Source organism: Gallus gallus, chromosome 20 (genome assembly GCF_016699485.2).
Source record: "Gallus gallus isolate bGalGal1 chromosome 20, bGalGal1.mat.broiler.GRCg7b, whole genome shotgun sequence".
Taxonomy (NCBI): Eukaryota; Metazoa; Chordata; class Aves; order Galliformes; family Phasianidae; genus Gallus; species Gallus gallus.
In genome coordinates, this window is record NC_052551.1 from 5537588 (window position 1) to 5558369 (window position 20782).

At 45.3% G+C, this 20782-nt stretch overlaps 1 protein-coding gene across 2 annotated transcripts in view; it reads right to left on the bottom strand.

Annotated features, from left to right (window-relative positions):
* STK4 (serine/threonine kinase 4) overlaps positions 1–20782 on the bottom strand; it is a 40220-nt gene that overhangs the window by 10453 nt on the left and 8985 nt on the right. For both annotated transcript variants that reach the window (NM_001030853.2, XM_046902828.1), the window contains 2 exons: positions 20163–20349; positions 8645–8802 (listed from right to left, as the gene is read on the bottom strand). In NM_001030853.2, the coding sequence (NP_001026024.2) occupies positions 8645–8802; positions 20163–20349 (345 nt within the window). The remainder of the gene's footprint in view (positions 1–8644; positions 8803–20162; positions 20350–20782) is intronic.

The following is a 20782-nucleotide window of genomic DNA, read 5'->3' on the forward strand; positions in this document are numbered from 1 at the left end:
CTCTCCTCCGCCACGGGGAAGGAAATGTGATCTGGCAATGAGAATGGGAGGAACGGCAGGAGAATTCAGCATTATGTGCAGAAAGGCAACTGTGGGCATCTCAAGGGCGTTTTGAAAACGAAGAGCTGCACGACCCCGGGAGAGGCTGCCGGCTTTGAAAGCAGGGGCATATGTTTCGTATTTCAGAGACAAAGCCTTTTTTCAGAGCGGCCCTCTGGTGGGTGAGCCATCTCCTTAAATCCCTGTCACACAAACCTGCACGCTCTGCCATGCCAGCTTTTCTCAAGCGCTCGCTATTGCTTAGGCATCTATTTATAATGACACCGTGTGAAGGCGAGATGCAAAGCAAGGAGTTAAGCGCTCTATTGCTCAGTAATACCCCTTTCAGGCTGTGTGTGTGCTGTGTGACTCTGCCTCCCTCTTTATTGAGGAGCAAAGCTTGGGATCACCTTCAGCACCGCACAGATGAGCAGGGCAAAGCTCCCAGCACGCCCACAGCTCGCTGCCAACTCCATCACCCTGTTTGCTGGAGAAGCCTCGAACGTGACGAAACTCCCACTGCAAAGTCCTCTGCTGAGGTAAAGTGGAGACACCCAGCAGCTCCAGGCACCACACAGCACAGCGAGCACCGTCTGATTTTTCCATGGGATCCGCTGTGATGTGCACAAAGGCAAACAAGAACCAGAAGTCAGAGCTGACTTTGCTGCTGCACAGAACGCAGCTGCAGGCGGTGCTCTGGGTGAGGCCCTGGGAAGCACACAAGGCTGGATGCAGGCTTCATCCCTGTCCTCACCTCTCTGTCCACAGACTCCATCCTCCAAGGCGATGCCAAGCAGCTCTATTGGGCTCCTGAGCCGCCAAGAGGAGCCCTCCATGCTGGAGACAACCTGGGCAAAGCTGCCTTTTTTAGCGGTGTTACCCTTTACAAACATTCACGCTGACAGATGAGTTGCAAGAAGATTTTAGAAGCATTACCAATCGATCTCATCCGAGCTGCAATGTTCTTCAAAGGAGACACTGTGCCAAGAACACACCCAGGCTTGAAAACAGGTCTCGGAGCATAACAAGGCTGGAACAGGTTTTCTAAAGAACTCAGTATGCTGTGAGATGTTTCCAGCATCACACCTTCAATTATTAATTCCTCTTCCCTTCCTCCCAGTGCAGCAATGCACGCTGCAGCCTGAGTGTGAGCACACAGCACTGACACAAAGCCAGCACTCACACAGCCTGCCTGCAACGCAGCTGGGCACTTCACTCATCCACACAACTGGCAGTCAGTGTCTCAGTCAATGAAACACGACGTTAGGAAAGGACAGGCCAGGATGCTGCATTCACAACCCTAAATACTTTTGTAAGGAGTTGATTTCGGGCTGTGTTACTTCTGTCTCCATTAAGGGCTGCGACCTAAGCAATGCAACGCAAACAGCAGCGACTCGCTTTGCTTCCCACTCACTGCAAGTTTTGTTTGAAAGCCTTATGCCACAGAAGGCCTGCTGCAGACAAAAATACAGCAAACATGAAATTCTGACAGCAAGTCGTAGCACTAAGTGCTTTGCAATCAATGTCAGTACGCACCAAAGTGAAAGCAGGTGGTGAACGATGACCCTGCTATAAAATGGAAGAGGACAGAAAGCTATTCTCTTCTACAACAGACAGAAAATCCAAGCCACCGAACCATTCTTCCCATTTCAAGTGCTGCTAACAAATTACGAAGCCAAACGTGTACCTTCTGATCTCATTACAAAGGGAATTGAGAAAGGTTTATGAAACCTACGTGGCACGGAGCTCGCTGTAAATCACAGCAGTGCTCGGAAGCAGCCATGAATTCAGGAGGTTTGCAGCAAGGCTGAGCTCCACGCAAACACTACAAAAGATTCAAGACCACTTAAAGATGAAAGGAGAAGATAAGCAAGCTGTTCCAGGGCTTGTTTTTGAAGTGACTCCATGTTTGATCAGGAGGTAACAAAACAAACCATTTTTCCTTAATAAAGATGTCACTGGTTAAAGTATTTGTTGGGAGGAACACGGTGGCGAGGTAACACTTGAGAGCAGAGCAAACAATTAGCTGAGCTTTAAGAAATTTTGGCAGATGGCTGAAGGAAAAAAAAAGGAAATCCATTTAAGGGACATCAATGCTATAAATCAAGGCAGGTGACATTTAAAACTGTTGAATAAAACATCACAAAAAGCTGTCTCTTTGTATAAATCATACTTCACAGCAGAAATTACATCCAGGCGACGTACTTCCAGATCTTGCTCCATCAGCAGGGGATACGGTTGGGGTGTAGTTGTGGAAGTGAGTTTTCTATTCTGGATTGCCTTCTTTTGTCAGAAAAAACTTTTTTTTTTTTGAGTCTTTCAAGAAAAGTGATGGTCTGAATGCTCTCAAAGCACCACTTCAGAGTCAGCAGAGAACAAACAAATAAATACCTTTCAGTCTGCTTGCATCCCAGCCAGCAATCTGCTACAGCTCTAGAGAACGTGGACAGGAACACCCATCAGCCATCCCAGATCTGGCTTCCCTCTCAAATTGATCCATATTCCGGTAAATAAGTTCACTTTAGGATTGAAGTAAAACTATTTGAAGCAATTGGTGCTTGAGAAGTAACTGGGAGAAGGGGAGCTCACAGCACATGAAGGGGAGAAACTCCTGAACAGAAAATTCTGAAGGTTCACTGAGTGTTTGGTCAGCAGCCTTATAAATAATGCAATAAAAAGCAACTCTGCTTTAACCAAACTTCCCTTTTATTCTGCACAAAACCATACACATTTAAGCTAATTTTTGGAACGACCAATCCTCACTCATCACACAAGGGTCAGAGAAACTTGCTTCCTTAAAGGTAAGGAGTGTGTCACAAGACTCACAGATCAATAGCAGTTGGGATTATTTGCTTCTCAGTGGACTTCTGAATGGCCTGCAGATCTGCATGCTCTGAAGGACTTTGTGTCAGTGGACAGACTTTCTGGAGCCTCAGTGAGCAGCTCAGATTATTCACGTGAGTAATTTGGGAGGGGGGGGGGGAAGAGGAACAAAAAGATTAGTGCAGAGACACCTAAACCAAGCTGCTTACAAGACAGAGGTAAGTAAGAAGGAGATAAAGCTTGCTCGATTGTGTAAGAGGCAGGAAACATTATAAACTGATAAACTATAAAGAGTCACACAACAGCAGCTTACTCACACAACAAAAGTTCTTTCCTTCCACACCCACATATGCTCAGCGTGCCTTTCTCCTACTGCTAGCAGAGACCCAAGGACCAGCTTCAACGAAACAAGAACCGATTACTGAGGCTGCTGTTGTTTTCAAAGCCTGCAACTGTACAGAAAACAGTCCCAAGTTTTTAATCAGTTGAGGAAGGACAGACAACAGGCAGCGTGGCCATAAAGCACCAACATTAGATTGCTAATAAACTCTATCCAAATGAATGTTCAGAGAAACCAAAGGCATTGAATGTTCCGGGTACTGGTAGACAACAAGCTGTTCACAAGACAAATGACATCTTCACAGACAGAATACAATAAATTAGAGCCTTTGGTCATTGTGAAGCAGGATGTGTTTGCTGTTATTGATAAACAATAAATCACCTGCCCCCTAGCAGTTCCTCCCTATAAATCACTTCCAAAGGAAGAAGCAGATGGCTGCAGCACGCAGCCGCTCAGCCCGGAGCTGGGAGGGGAAGCACAGCACCCAGCAGCTGCACTTCAAACCTGGCCTCCTGCAGCTGCACGGCAGAAGCAGCAGGGCGATGCATGAGCCCCAGCTCTGAGCACCGAGCAGCAACCTCTGCAGGGTCCTAGCAGGGCTGAGCAGAGCACAGAGCTCAGTTCACAGCAGCTGCTGCACCACTCTGGCTTATGACTGCAGCCTGCACTGAGCCATCGTGGCCAGCATCCTTCCTGCTGCACCACCCCTGACGTGCAGGTGGAGATCCTGATCTGCAGGCATCACTAGGTTGGTATCAGACTCACAAATACATCATGATCCTTACGTGATTTCATTTGCTTTCGAAAGAATTACTCTTTCTATACACTTTTCAGTAAGAACCTCATGCTCTTGCAGACTCAGCATTAAGTTATTCCTCCAAACTGAAAGGAAAGGCTTTTCCTTACTGGGGCTGTGAGCAACGTGGTCTGCAGAGAGGTGCCCCTGTCTGCAGCAGGGGGGGTTGGAAATACATGATCTTAATGGTCCCTTCCAACCCAAACCATCCCATGATTCTATGATGGATTCTATGACTCACATTCATGACTTTATCACCAACCAACATCCCTATGTGCAATGGGACAAGCTGAGGACACTTACGAGACTAGTATGCTTTTCTGCTGGTAAAGACCAGCTTTTGTTCTCTTACCATTGTTTCCAAAGTAATGTTTCATGCTACTAACTAGAAGAGGAGAAATGAGGATGTTATTAAAAAACAGTATATCCCAGATAAGAGCAGCATAATGGCACACTATCTCTATAAACAGAAAAATTTAGGTTTTCTTTACTGCTTTAGCAAGTAGAACTATATCCTCTTTTAGGAAGATGATGCTTTCATTTGTTACACTTGTAAGAAGATGTAAGCAATAGCTCTGGTAGAACCAGCTTAAACAGAGGCACAAAAACCATAGTTTTCTATCAGGTAAATAGAAATAGCTGTAATGCCTTCCGAATGTGAAGCCTACAGAGTTATGTAGAGGAGGCTGTAGTTGGGATACCAGCACTTGCAGTGCAGATAATTCGAGAGCTCCAAGAGATGTGAATACATCTCCAGAAAATGTACTTTATTAAACATAAAAGAACTACACTTCCTTGACAGTTTCCCATACTGTTGCTTTCTCTCAGAGCAAATCACAGCCCTAAATGTGAAAGGCGTTTCTGTTGCTCATTCCCTGGTGCCCCTGGCTCCATGCTCCCAGCTCAGCCTCCTGCTCCAGGCAGCCCCTGGCAGGGGCATCTGCACCAGTGCAGCTCTTGACAGGCTGCCTTACAGAGTCAGGAGTGGTAGGCTGCACCCATAACACAAGTGATGGAACCATAAAGCCTTGGAGCAAACATCTTGTGTAAAGCGTAGAGGAAGGTGTGATGTGTGCTGTGCTCTTACTCTTGTGCACTACAAATTAACAGCAAGTCATAGAATGGCCTGAGTTGAAAAGGACCACAATGATCATCTTATTTCAACCCCCCTGCTATGGGCAGGGTCACCAGCCACCACACCAGGCTGCCCAGAGCCACAGCCAGCCTGGCCTTGAATGCCTCCAGGGATGGGGCATCCATAACCTCCTTGGGCAACCTGTTCAGTGCATCACCACCCTCTGGGTGAAAAACTTCTTCCTAATATCCAACCTAAACTTCCCCTGTCCCAGTTTAAAACCATTCCCCCTTGTCCTATCACGATCCACCCTCGTAAACAGCTGTTCCTCCTCCTGTTTATACGCTCCCTTCAAGTATCAGAAGTCACATCTGGATGACAGCAGTCAGAACTGATGGGGCACTCAGTGCTGCTTATTTACCCCAGTGAAACTGGGATCATTAAGTGGAACTGAAAACGTTTCAGGATTGTCATAGGTCCCACAAGACGTGAATGGCTGTAACCACAGCTTCCTAATGAAACAGACTTCCAGCAAAGTGATTGGTGCTACAGTGCCCAGATGGTCCATAAGAACCAACAGTAGGCTTGAACAGAAGGAGGGCCTTTTGATCAGGTCAGTATTAAAACTGATAGTAATACTAATAGTAAATGATCCCACTTTAGCCATAAGTGACACTGCAGTACTGCTGTGCCCAGAGCAGTTAAAACCACGAATAAATAACCCTTCAGAAGTGCTTAAGAGTAGGAAACACTGCACAATTAATTCTGCTGCGCTGCGGTACCACTGAAAGATTAGAATGGAAAAAGCTGTATGACACTGTCTACAGAAATCTTCGAGCATTGTTCATTTAGGTCTGTGCAGCAGTACGTGACCAATGTGCACTGCTAACATGAAATTCAGCGACTAAAATGTTGGGGTGTGATCACAGCAGTTTGGAATTGCACGCACAACGCAGCCTGCCCATCAGCAGCCCACCCTGCAGCACCTCCATGCTGGAGGTTATGATGATGTTCTTCCTTACAGCAAGAAGTCCTGCCCATAATCAGAGCTTTTGGCCATGGTAAATAATCATGATGCTTCTGAAAACGTTTCTTGCAATCAAGCAGGGCTAAAATCTTTAGAGATCCTTGTTGGAACCTGAGGGGGGCGAAGCAATTACATCACTGGGCTTCAGCTCAGCCCTAATTTAACCTCAGCAACCGAAGGCTGGAGGTACACCAGGTTGGTGCCAACTTAGATAAGAAGCAGGGCACAGTTAGAGCACCACGTCTTGGAGGAACGGAGTTCATCACCTTTCAGAACAGGATCTTTGGGTTTTCAGCTGTGCGGCATACAGGCCTTGATCCAACCCGTATCTAACATGGCATTGCCCTGTGAGATAAATAGCTGCTTATTTGCCTGCTTCAGAGCAACAGTTTAGTCAAGAAAAGGTCAAATGGTTTTACCACAGGGGAGAAGAGAAAAATCTTCAGTAACTTAATATTGTCCTTTTTTTTCCTTTTTCCTTCTTTTGTTTTTTTTAAAGACAGGAGGCCCTGGGTGCCACTCACAGGGGAAGGAGGGGAATTCAGAACAGAAGATGAGGCATATTTACCCGGGCTGCAGCAGCACAAAGCAGTAACATTTCAATTGTTTCCTGAGGCTGTGGAGGCACTCGCACACACCGAGCACCTCACTGATCCCCTCTGCTTGGAATCCTGCAAGCCCTATGGACAGTGCTCAAACCTATTTACCTTGGCAGTGCAGAAATAAGTCACAGCTGCAGCCATGTCCAGGACAGATGTACCTGAAGCACCTAATGACTGTATGCCTTCTTATTCTGCAAAGCTTATTGCATTGATGCTTTCAATTGCTAAGCATTAATAAACATGACTGTTTCCCCCAGCTGGCCATCACATGGACCCCTTTAAGCCAAACAGGAGATATTGTTCAGCTTTAAGTCTTGGATGAGGTTCCACCATGGGGTTATCGCTTCCACAGCCCAGGGAAGGACCATACAAACCCCGTGTGTATTTAATAAGGTTGTTTTCAAGTGTTCTTCCCGTCCCACATAAAAAGGAAGTGATGAGGTGTGAAAGCAGCTCCATTCCAAGATCTGCATGCAGGACAGGCCGGCACGTTCATAATCGAGCCAGAGAAATACACACAGCTGCCTACAAATTACGACATGAAGGTGACCCAAGGTCTGATTTATTCCTTCGTTTTATGGTTTGCTTTTACTGCTCGCAGCACACTGGTAATCTATGCACGTGGCAATACTTCAGCACTAATGGAAATGAGTAAACAAGGTCACATGTGTGTCAAACAGCTGCTCTGCACATCCTAAAGCCTGCACCTACAGCTCACTGGGTGGAGCGTATCCTTCTTGCTGGAAACAAGGGCAACTGCTGAACATCACCCAAATTAGAAAGACAAAATAATTACAGCACATTTTCCCTTGGGCCGTATCTTCTGCAGACCACAGAAAAATATTTAAGATGCTGCCTTCCCTGGGAAATGCCACACATCAAAAGATAATTATTTATCATTAAATTAAGTTACAGAACGTAAGGTTAATGAGACATGCTGGGCACCTCACTAGACCAGAATCGTGCGCCCGGCCCCTGCAACACACAGGCTGACAAGGCAGCTTGCAGGTTATTTTTGCAAAGCATGTCCATGCAGTCAGCTTGAGGCTCCAGGCTAAGCATGACGTACTGCAAAGGACTACAGAGAAAGAGCGCAGCAGGTCCCCTCTGCCAGCTGCTCTTCCCAGTCTAAATAACAACATCAGAGATGCAGCAGTAAAAACTGCAGAACACACACGGCAACAGCCTGCCCAATCTGTACAGCCAGAACGAACGGCTCCTGTTGTTGTTCAAGCAACAAAGTGAAGCATCTCCTCTGCTGCCTTGCGTCGTGACGAGCAGAGGGAGTTTGCCTCCTGCACGGCTTTGTGAAGGTGGAGTGAAGCTCACCAAGGGCTGAGTGCAGCGTGACAACCCGAATCACGGGTGGTAGCAGCACGCTGTGAGGGTGTGCAGTGCACTCAGAGCAAGGAGGGCTTGCAGGCTGGCACTGAAGCGTCGTTGCAAGGAAACGCAGTGCGGGGAATGGCGTTCAGCAGAGCACGTTTCTCCTGGCATTTTAGCTCACATCAGAATGCTTCCCTCATAAAGCTTATAAATAATGGAACACAGAACCTATGATCTTTCTTCTGACTTCTGAAAGCTTCCTGAAAATCTACGGTTCGTGTGATCAGAAAAGACTGAAACTGCAGATTAGTAAGAAGAAAGAAGATTAGCTTCATGTTCACACAGTGACCCAAAATCTACCGTTGAAGCTTGAGATAAACAAGGAAATTCAATGGTTGTAACACTGTGGTGCAGTATACAGATAAGGACTGGTTATGATAACCAAGAAATACCTACAGAAAATGAATTGTTCAGAATGACCCATCCAAATGCACTGGCAATTACAAACTGCTCAAGTTTCCTATTAGTCTGTCAAAACAAGAAGTAATCTTCCAGCAGCTCTCACTAAAACTCTTAAAGACTGTCACATTGATTGAATTTCATAGTATAGACTTACAAACTCGTAGTCTCCATCCTGTGGCACTTTCCAATCAGATGAGTTTTTTGTCTGGCCAGACACATTCTTCCCAAAGCTATTGACTTGATTCTCCTTCGCTTTCTGCTCAAAATATTCCAGGAATGATGGCCTGGCTGGCTGCATCGTTTCATCCCTCCCTGGAAATATAAGAAAAAAAAGCACAGTAGTTTTATAAATACACTTTCAGTTATGCTGCCTTGTATCACACCCAAAAGCGAGCTCATCTTTTTAGCATGCACTAAATCACACAGTACTGCTGAAGTACTATTTTTCAGCAGCTGTTCAGATAGAAAGCTATTCTGAACCATCCAGAAATGCAGAAGGGAAGCTCAAGGTCTACCACACACGTGATGCCAGTGCTGGAACCTCGGGCCCTACAGCTGCAATCTGTCCCCCAATCTATGTCACCAGGTAACCGAGCTCTGCACACTGAATGCTGCAAGGAAGCTGCCACCTACTGCTGCAGTTCAACATCCCAGCCAGGGTGCGGGCTGCAAATACTACACGTGCCAAAGCTGAGCAGCATTATTTGACTAGCACAAACCCACATTTATATTTATGAATGGAGCAGTGCAAAAGTAAGCCTTGCCACATCTGCCTCACAAACAGTTTCTAGTTTGTCTTGGGTAGGAGAAGTTAGGTTCTAGATTTCTTGGGTAGGAGGTATTAGTTAATTTGATAAATAGCTTTCTTTTTAGAAACAGGCAGTTAGTAAGCTATCAAGTTAACTGTCTGGCTTTGTTTTTTTTAAGTTAATTCCTCTGAACTTATTGGATTACTTGAATAAATCACATACATAAACTGACTGTCCAAATTCAGAGCAAATTTAAGAAGCTTGTGTCAATAACAAATGGGTAAGGGAACAAAGGGAAGCAGAGCAGTCTCAGTAAATGCCTGAATACACTTTGATTTGGAAGAGCAGCCTCATAAGCCTCCCAAGCACCGTAACAGGGAAACTCGTTCACCCATAGGGCAGCACAGCAGGCAGCCATGAGCACAGCAGGATGAGGTTCACCTTGCTCTACCATCTCTAAATCATCCTTCCGAACAAGCAGAAGTGCAACGAAAGGAAGAACACTGCTGACCATTAAGAGCAATGAACCAACACAATTGTAGTCCCTCTGGGTAGCCAGGGACGTTGTGCAGTTGGTCAGATCACGGATATGAGCACTCTTCCCATTTCCTCCAGCCCTCACACCACCTGAACCCCTACTGCTGTCACCTCAGTACACCATTACATCGAATGAGCCCAGCAAGCCATTAAGCAACACGCCTCCAGCACCAAACATGCACTTAAGACTACTCAGAACTTAATGCCACTGTGCTGCTCTTCACAATAAAATGCCTCATCAAAACCCGTGAGCGTGAGGTGAGCACTGTGACAACACCAGGTGTTTTTGTTGCAGCAAAACAGCACTCTTGGACAATGGGGCAGGCCCACCTATTTAAAACATGTTTTTAGCCAATGCAGAAACTATAATTTCCAGAAAGCAGGATTGGAGGTCTGAGGACCAGAGTTAACAGAAGCGGGCAGGAGAACTGCCAAATACATGCACAACTCCAGACTGGGAATGGGTTCACTGCTGAATGCCATTTGGTTGAAGTAAACCCCATCTGCCCTGCAGGCAACCAACCAGCTCAGCAGAGCCCCAGCAGCACACAGAGGAAACAGAGCCGTCCTCGGAGCAGCTCGCTGGGACTGCACAGTGCACACCAGGGTGTGCAGAGAGGACTACCACAAAAGAGGTGCCAGGCTGCAAGCGACTCAGCAGTGCCTTCCTCTTGAAAAAATATATGACCTCCCCTGGAAATCCATTAAGATTCAATCACAGAATATCATTCCTGAGCATAAAATTGCCACCCAGTGATCCAGAACTCCCCTGGCAAGATGTCTGAGCCTCAGACAAGCGTACCAATTCCCTGCTCAGCCACTGAATACTTAGGAAGTTATTTGTCTGCAGACATGCTAAAGGGAACACGTTTTGCCTATCCCTAGCATTAATTTCCCTTTAAAAACAAAAACAGAAAACCCACACCCCCCAAAAAACCAGCTTGTGCAGAACTAGATCAAGGAAGACGTCTTCATACACACTGCATGAAGGTCAGTCATGAAATGTCTGCAGAGGAGAGCACAGATTTGCTATTGGGAATAATTACTGAAATACAATAGCAATCCAATTACAGCTAAGTGATAAAACATTTATTTAGAATGAAGTAAATACACCACTTGCATCCTGGCAGCCCAGGCGGCGTGAAGCAGGGGGAAGTTAATGCTACAGCCAATCGTGGCAATGCTTAGCACTGACAAAGCTTATCAAAATAAATGAATTCCTAATGACCCAGGGCTAATCTATACACAGCTTACCAAGAGCCAGCTTAGGTCTCAAATCTAATTTGGGCTTGCTAGATGAAAAAGCCATCTACATTAAGCTTGCACTGTACACTTACAAAACTACTATTAGTACAGGAGAAGCTGGAAGCAAATGCACACAGGTGACTTTGGATTAGACAGTTTCTTTGTGACCGTTGATTGGTACCAGAGAATAATTGCGTGACTTAATCACACTCAGTTCCCCACGTCTGTGCTTCACCCATAACTGCAATATCTGTGACCAGGTAATCAGGATGGGACAAGAGGTGATGGCCTCCAACGGCACCAGGGGAGGTTCAGTTTGGATATCAGGAATAATTTCTTCTCAGAAAGAGAGCTGATGGGTCAGGATGCCCAGGGAGTGGGGGGTCAGCATCCCTGGAGGTGTTCCAGAGCCATGGAGATGTGGCACTGAGGGACGTGGGCATGGAGGGGTGGGTTGGGGTTGCATTTGGTGATCTTAGAGGTCTTTTCCAACCCTAATGATTCCATGAATTATCACAAGGCCCATCTGAAAATAAGTTTTATTTACTAAAACTTCTGCTTTCACACTGATACGAAACAGGCAAAGAAGGAAGCAAATGAAGTGGCACTGGTAGTTTATAATCCTGAGAGTACCAAAGGCTTTTTGGTCTCATCAGCGCAAGCAACCAAGAGGGCACAGCAGAGGGGTGCAGCAATGACTGCCTGGAAGTTGGGATGGGGGAGAACAGCTGTGGGTTTGCTCAGCCCAGACCGGGCAGGAGGGGCCCAGCAAGGCTTCCCAAAGCCCTGCAGAAGCTGGAGTGACCTTCCTGTCACCCAAACAGTGCCATCTTATCAAACATGAGCTGCTGTTAATTGAACAGAAGGATCTGCTGTGCTGTTAAGGTTTTGGTAACAGGCAGCTGAAGACAAAACTCCATTGCTGCTATTTGCAGGATCAGGTGCTGCCGAGATGACATTGCACTGAGCACGGCTGTGCCAAAAAGCATTGCAGTTCCCACGTTTGTAAGGTTAGACTAAAATACAAACAGTTGACAGAAAGTGAGATCACAGCTGTGGCAGAGAAGCGCCTTTTATTAGAAGGTCATCCTGCAGTGACAAGAAAAGCTTCTCTGGGCATTTATTTTGGAACCTGAGGAGCAGCGTATAAGGTTGTGCTGCGAGAGCTCTCTGGAGCCATTAGCAGCCTGCCATGGAGATGTGCAGTCATCTTGTAGGAGGTGTATTAATTACACAAATGGAACGCTGCAGCTCTGCTGGAACCAGCCCAGCTGACTGCAGAACTGCAGACTGGGGCTAGGCACACAGAGTGCCCGGCACTCGTAAAGCCACGCTGAGCTCGGCCCTACAGTAAAGGACAGAAGCCTTACACATACCATACAGCCTTCCTCACACCAGTGCTGCCTGCTATCAATTCATTCTTAGGAAAGACCAGAAAAACATCAGCCCAGATAAGCCAAAAGATAGCAAAGGCTGAGTGCAGCACACAGACATCTCACACCAAGTGAGAGTGGACAAAGGAGGTGTGCAGAGCCCTGCAGGCATTGCTACTTCCACACGGTGCTGCAGAGCAAGTGAAACGATAAAGAAGAAATAGCGTGGCCAATTAAAGCAGCACAGGATTTAGCTTGTCCTCCAAGAGCAAGGAGTGCCAGCGAAACCAGATCATTCGGTAACATCCAGGCCCAGAAATGAAAGCACTCATCTCGTTGACTGTGTCCAATTAGCTCTCGCAATTGAAAGATTTCAGAAGCTCGTGAGCTACAAAGAAAACCTACAAAAGGAAAGTAGATTTGCAGGTCCTTCTATCTGACTGATGGAGCTTGCTGAGCAATGAAATTGTAATTCCTGCTTTTCTGTAAGATTACTCAGTTTGACAGCAGAAGGATCCTCGTTTTGTTACTCTCCCCTCCTCAAAGCGCTATCTATCACCAGCCAGAGTAAATTCCAGACTCATACAGCCTACCACGAGACAGAACCATAACCTCAGGAACACATTTACTCCTCACTCAAGGCACTTAAGCTAACGCTGCATTATTTACAATACCTACTCCTGAAGCCACAGCCAGAGATTTCCTCCCTTCTCTCACAGCAATGGGAGGCAGCCCAGCGACTGGGAGCAGCCAGGAGATCCCACCACAAAATGGTGTGAACTACTGCTGGATCTGGCTGTAGATTTTAAGGACCAGCACTCATAATGGCAACATTCATCTATAAAGAAGGTAATTTAAATCAACAGCCACGAAGTGATGAATTACTACATTAGCAATATCAAACTAAAATCAGATGCTTGGTACATGAACACGTGCTTGTCAAGATTCCAGGAAGGTGCAATCTTTAGAAAGACAACTGTTGTCAGCTTTGGAAGATCCCTGTGTTTTAACAGGATGTCAGGAGCAACGAGATCGAAGGTTTTAAACCAACTCACTTGCACTAAGCAAAGTACAACCAGCTCCTGGAACAGAGCTCAGGAGGATGCTTTTGCAATAAAACGATTTGTGATTCCTCAGTTGCAAAGAACAAATTACATTCGATGATATAACAAATTATACTCTTGAATTTGAGAGCACATGGGTTTTTTTCCTTTCTTTATATGATGTTAGCAAGCTCCCACAGACTGACAAGTCATCTTGGGGTTGGACTCAATGACCCTTATGGGTTCCTTCCAACTGAGGGTATTCCATGATTCCATGAGTCCTGTGAGCACAAGCTTAGAACCGAGCTCTGCACAGACACAGTGAACACCACTCTTGTTAACTCTACAGAAAGCAAAACTATTGCTGCCTTTTGTCAGACTCAAGGCCACAAAGAGTCCCCTGGGAGAAACAGCTGTCACATACACAATTACACAGACTCTTTCACTGAGGGATGGAGGACTACTGTAAGGCAATTGCTTTGGTTTGTCCTTGCTGTCAACAAGCCTGCAGTTCTGCTAGAGCTATGAGCCCTCTCACCTTCAGTCTAAGTTCCATTGGTTACTTGTGCACATGCCGTTGCTCCTGAGCAAGTCTCAACTCTCAGGCAGTCTCTACATTATTCTCTACAGTGCTCACCCTCTCTCCTTACCACTGTCCCCTTTATTTATTAATTTATTTTAAATAGTTCTCATGTCCATTTTCAACCTCCATTTACATGGTTAAAATAAGCACAGATCTTCCACTGACCTCCCATTCCACAGCCTGAGTCCCCTGTAGTCTTAGCACTCTCTGCCTGCTTTCATTTGAGTTATGTAACTTTGAGACAACTTGCTCACATCTCTAAGATGCACAAGACAGTTCCTGATCATTACGTGCAAGCAGCACTTCATTCATATTAACATTTCCAATGGAACTGCAGTTTTATTTGCTTCAGGCTGCTTCTTGGAGATCACAGATGAACTCCAGCAGCTGGACAGCATCATTTGTACAGTATGGACAGGACTGAGTCATTTCATACAGCACAGCAGAGAGATGCCAATTTATTCAACCAGAGCAAAAAGTGCTCCATCATTAATGAATTCAACCCGTGGCAATACGAGCTGAAATCTCCTCACATTAAAAGCAGACCGCATAACACTTGATACGTGTCAAAGCTTATGAAGATGAGTCTTCCCATAATTATGGCCCATCTCAAACTAAATCAAAGCAGAACGTGTCTGACAGGCCCTGCGATTACGGGGGAGCTCCTGAATGACCATCAGTATCAATGCTGGCTGTCCTAGCTCATCTCTTTTAATGAACGTGAGGTAGAGACATCTAAGGAAATGAGTACCCACACACTCATCCCAAGCTGTGATGTACAGAATTGCTGAAAGAGGAGAAAAGGCTTTCATTACTGTGAGGCTTTCAAGACCAGACCGCCTCCTCTCGGATACCTAAAATTTCTCTTACATAAAAAAATCCAAAAATACCACAAATTTGTAGCAGCTTCCTTTCTCCTCCTCTACAGATTTCCAGTGCACACCTATATCTTTAAACCTCGTTTGCTTGAATTGCTGATTTAGTCCACCAGCCATGTTACATCACACCAGCAGTGAGCTGTGAAGGTGCACGAGGTGCACATTTCATATTCCACATCATCTGGGTCAGGTTCTGATGAATTGTAATAAGAAACGACGTTAGTGTCAGGGCCACGAGCAGCTCAGGCTCCCCACATGGCACATAACCAGGAAGCACTTGCTACCACCCCTTTGGTTCATGACCTAGGAACATGTGCTTATCTAGAGATCACAAAACAACATGGCAATGAACACTTTCTTCCCCCCCAAAGCTTCAAAGGCTGCTGGTAAAATGCATTTGTTTTTCAACTCCTGCAATTAAGAAACGTAATAATTTACAGAGGGATTGCTTCCTTCTCAGGAGGAAAGCTTTCCCCAGGCTTTATTCTGACCCAGCAGGAAGCCAGTTTATTGTTGGAAGAGAAAGGTAGGTGCTTTTTGCCTGTATGCATGTGCAAATTGTACCGAGGCATAGGAGACAGATGCACTTGAGTGGTTCACTACCACCCTGTCTCGTGGTTGAGTCTCCTGAAATGTATTACCTCCTATATGCCATTCAGTACCCTATTAGAGATACTTCCCATTTTCATCAAGCAAAACAACTCTTCTGCTTTCAAACCCCCACCATCACCAACGCAGGCGCTTAATAAGCTATGAACAGCAAAAACAGCTGTGCTAAACACAAGCATCTCTCTCTCCATTTTCAGTGTCTCTGAAGATACAAACAGATCATTAGCCTCATCTTAGAGCTCTGTCAAACACAGCAATGGAAGATGGATGAGCATCCAGCTCCGAGCCCAGAGGTAACTCCTTGATCCTTCAGTCTGAGCATAACTGCTGCTCCAACAGGGAAGGCCATACACAAGTCCAATATTCTACCAGTACTCGTGTAAAGGAAAAAAAAACCCTCAAAAATGAGAGCATACACAACTCCTCCCATTGATCAGAAATACTGTCCTTATGTCCACTCAACTCAATATTCTTGAACAAATGAGGCTGCCTGCTGTTTAATGTAAAGCCTGCCAGCAAGCCTGCTATTAAGATGAAAGTCAAAAAAAATAGCACATATGGAAGACTTATCTGGGGAGATTTATATTCTCCACAACTCCAGAGTGGCAGCATAATGCTTCTTACTGCGAGAGAGAGGAGAGCTCAATCAATGGAGGTGTTTCTATAAACAGCGTGCTATTTAAATGCATAACACACAGAGTGGTTTATGGTCCAATTATGCCTAAATGGACCCGTTTATTTTAAATACAAAACTGTACCACTGGACATTAATAATGCTAAGTAGTAAGAAGCTGCTATGTCTGCAGGGGGAAACGGATGCAAAACATACCCAATGTCTTTGACAGAACACGAAGCTATTCTCTCCAATACCTGCATTTGGGTAACGTGCACCTAAACGACCTCAGCCAACTACTGATGTGGATCCACCTATTGCTATCTCAGCTGCACACCATTCGTATTTTAGTTGAATATTATATTAACGCCATCACAAACACTTTGCTACCTGTATTCATTTTTTCCTGTTCGTTTCAAGTTACTGCTAAAGCAGTCACTGCCTTGTATGACAAATTACAGGTTAATTTGGGGGTTGGAAAGCTTCCAGAACCTTGGCAGCAAAACTCCTCCGGTTTAAGCATCATCCACTGCATGCCCTGCAAATCCACCAAGACTAACAAGCTTATTCTGGATCATTTTTCTAATAGGAAATTGCCAAGTTTGCATCTCAGCTCATTTAATTTGCTAATGAAATCCAATCTCCCCTCAAAAAGAAGAATATCTTTTTTTAGAGGACACAACCATGCAGTGTGAATATTGGTAAAAGCATAATGAAACCAAGACCATCCCTAACTTTAAGGACTGAACCCAGCGATGTTATTTTAAACATTCACTATTCAGAACATTCACCTGCACACGGCATTAGCAGGGTAGTATTAGCTGTGTTTTGAGGGCTTCTGGTCCATCTCCACACCAGATGATCACCACAGCGTGTGCCACGTTAACAACAAACCCCACCCCCATGATTCCATCCTCTCCCAACCCCTCACTCCTCTCAACCCAAAAACCAAACTGCTCAACTCACATCACTGCTGACAGCTCCTCATTCTGCAGCGTTACCTCGTGCTTCAACAAGAGGCACTTCAACAATGAAAATAAGACAGACTCAAGCACTAGATAAACTAGATCCCATTCCTCTCGGATCTGACCACATTACAGTCCAAGAAAGGCAATGTGCTCATCTGCTTTATTATAAAATTATGTTCCACTCTTTCAATTGAAAAGACAAACTTATGCCAAGTTTCCGCTATCTGAAGACCTACAGCAAATAAAGGAGGAAGAGTGGAACAACAGAATAAGCTGCAGAGCTTACCAGCACCATATATTCTCACACAGAATAATTAAGAAGATGATTGCAGGCATACCCATAGTTCAAACTTATTGCCCTGCCAAAACACAATGGAAACGCCTCACTGCAAATCACTGTTTGCCTGCAGTCCTTCAGCTGCTGCTCCAGCCTTCACAGAACAGTTCAACTGCAATCCATAAGTAATCCGGTCGCTATTGATTTGTAAGTAAAATGTGTCACAGTGCAATTTAGTACCTGCAGTTTCATGCAGTCACTTGAGAGCTTTGAAAATGCACAAGAGAATGTCACGGTGACATTTTTAATGCTGCCTGAATGTTTATGTTGAGCGTCCAGGAAAAAAAAGCCTCGCAAAGAGTTTAAGCAAATGGAAGTGCAGCTCAGTTGATTGCAAAACAAAAAGAACTTCGTGTTATGCGCAGCGCTACAACGCAAGGATGCTTCTCTGAGCCTGAAATGCCATGAGCTGACTCAAGCAAGAATCACTTGGGAGGCTATCAGAACTTGTTTGCTGGAGATTTCTAAGACAAGGCCGTGTAAAGCACTGTATTTCAATGTCTCAAATATTTTTACATGGGAAAAAAAAAACAAAAGCCCAAAGTGCTGCAGACAGATCTTTGTTCTCAGAAGAGCAAGACGTGTAGCTCAGAAGCTCGCGGTCAGGAAGGTGGCTCACAGCCTCCCAGGGAAGCTCATCTCTCCTGCTAATGCCACGCAAGAAATATCTGCACTTCTTTATTGATTTAAAGCAGGTTTTATTGTGAGTCATAACACAAGCTGCCAAGTAAAACACTGACTTCTTTAGAAATATGAATCAATGGAGCTTCTTCACATTCAGCTGCTTCCAAATGCCATTATTACTTTTATGTTTGGGATTACAAAAAGCATTTGCTCCAGAGAGTTCTGCAGCGGGCAGATGAGCTTTACAGTCACATCAGTTTAACTGCACGTTAAGCAAACATGAATGTGGAGATGGCTGGAAAACAGAGCTGTAGGCAATTCACGTGAAAGACAGCTGCAAGCTGCTAAAAGACACTGCTCTTCAGTGTGCCTAAGAAACCATTACAGAACCTCTGTGCAGGAGCAAGAATGTCAGCATTATGGTACTGGGGAAGAAAGAGAGTAAGGTGCTAAGGAAGAGATAAGCTCCAGTTTGGTACAATCACATTCATTAGCATCACATCTATTGGAATCCAGTTACAGCAATGCAGCACAACCCACAGCAGCGAGCTGAGCACAGCTGGGTTTCACAGGGCACTGCTGTGCTGAACCTCTCCCCGTGGCAGTGGTACCGGTGTCAGACAGCACTTGGTCCCGGTCCCCGGGCCTCCAATGCCTCCTGAGGGATGCAGAGCTGCTCAAGCACTTCTGCTCCACGCTTGGCTGCGAATCCTCGTCGCAGAGCTACACTCTCAGAGCTTGTTCTGGAGCTCCCTCTTGAGGCTAGATTCTAAACCATGTTAATATGCAATACCCTCCTGATTCTGCTCTAAATCCTTGCAAAGGAAAGGTTATCAAACGTGCCTCCTCAAAGCTCTGCACACGAGCTTGTAGAGAGCACCACAGCTTTTGAGTTACAAGCACTGCAATCTTAAGAAGAAGGTGAGAAAATAAACACCTATTAAACACAGAGATCAACTGAAGCACTGCTGCTTTGCTGACACAGCTCTGATAGCCACTGCAGGAGCTCCACAGATAATGCCTCTGCTATTGTAAATCATGAAACAGAACAGCACACACTGTTTCTATTTGTACAGAAATAGTAACTTCATTTGATATAGAGGTGCTAATACATCTCATTCTCTTTGGCTGAGTATTAAAGTCCTCTCAGCATCCACCTGCCTCCTGCTGGCTGCCTCACTCCACAAACACCCAACAGCGTTACTCCCCTGGTTCTCCTGCATGGGCTGACACCTCCATTTCTAATCCATTTCTAAAGCACTGGATCAGCGTTTGCTAAAGTTTGCAAAAACCCTGAAGCAGGTTTTGCTGAAATTTCCTGTTAGGAGAAAGCAGCATCCCCTCACAAACACTGGAGGGCACCCATACAGAAAAGGGTTTCAATGCAAAATTTCAGGAGAAGATTATTTTTCCAAATTCTTGCTGAGATTTTTTTTTTCCCCCCTCCCATAATAGCTAAAGCTTAAAAATCAGATAGCCAAAGCAGCCTTTGGAAACACTGCCAGAGCCTAAAGAACAAGCCCTGCCTATGACAGCCACGTTTCACAGCTGCCAAGCCCCCAGTCAGCACTTGGCTCAGTCCTTGAATGAACATCCATGCCAACCAACCGACCCATCTGTGACCACCTCTGCCTTAAACTCCTGAGATTACCAACTCTGTGGGCACAGATTTCTCTGAGAATTCATAATTGACAAGATTTTTTTCCTCCTACTCATATTTGCCAAGGAGATTCATTCTCCTTACCAGCTCTTCAATCAAATAGGTATTTTCAGCTCTTCCCCAGATCACACTGTGGTCTTGCACAGACTATCAGCTACCAACATGGCATCACTTTAAATCTTACACCTTGTGATAAGGCTTATAGTCTTATCAAGCTTTTCTCTATCAGGGTGGAACAGATTTCAGCTTGAGCACCTCAGAGCAGCCAGTTTGTTCAGTTGGCCTCTCTAACAAAAGTAACTTTAAACAAATGCACAAGTTGTAGAGATGCTACCACCTCACACCGCATGTCCTGCTGTGCATGCAACGTGTAAGCTATCTGTTGTTACAAGTGTGGCCCTTTATTTCTTGTGTCAGCCACCCATTTTGTGTAAGTTAAAGATGTGTTCTTACTTTTCATGGTGCCCTCCTCCTCTTCATCTTCAGTGTTTATGACCATTGTACCCAACTGGGATTCCAAGGTGCCATCGTGTTCTATCATTGTGTTGGCTCCGTCGCTCATCGTGTTGACCACCCTGATGGTACCAGTCTCATCTCCACTCGCCCTCACCATGGTACCCGAATCAGTTTCATCTTCCTCCTGCACAGAGACGCCAGAAGCACATTTTTACTGATGGTGGTGAAGTCCAGTGAAAAGTGGCTGTATTTAAGGATACTGGGAAATCTTACTAATTCAGAGATCTTGACAGAGACAGATGGAAACCAGCAACGTTTTATTTTATGCCCTTAGATCTCTCCCTGCAATCTCCAAATAAGTTAGGTAAACTCTTCATACTGCCAAAGTGTGAAATAAAAACAGAAACAATCACTGGAAGTTTCTCGATAGAACCAGCATCTCTCATTGCTGACCTGCTGAGCCAGCCCTAGATAGATTGCAATGCTCAGTCATCAATGTTTCTATTGACGTTGTCAGTTGTAACAGTTGATCTATAACCCTGTCTTAAGTGATAGAGTTCACTGAGGAGGTATTAATTACGAAATTGCAACAGTTCTCAGTCTGTACTGTGCATGGC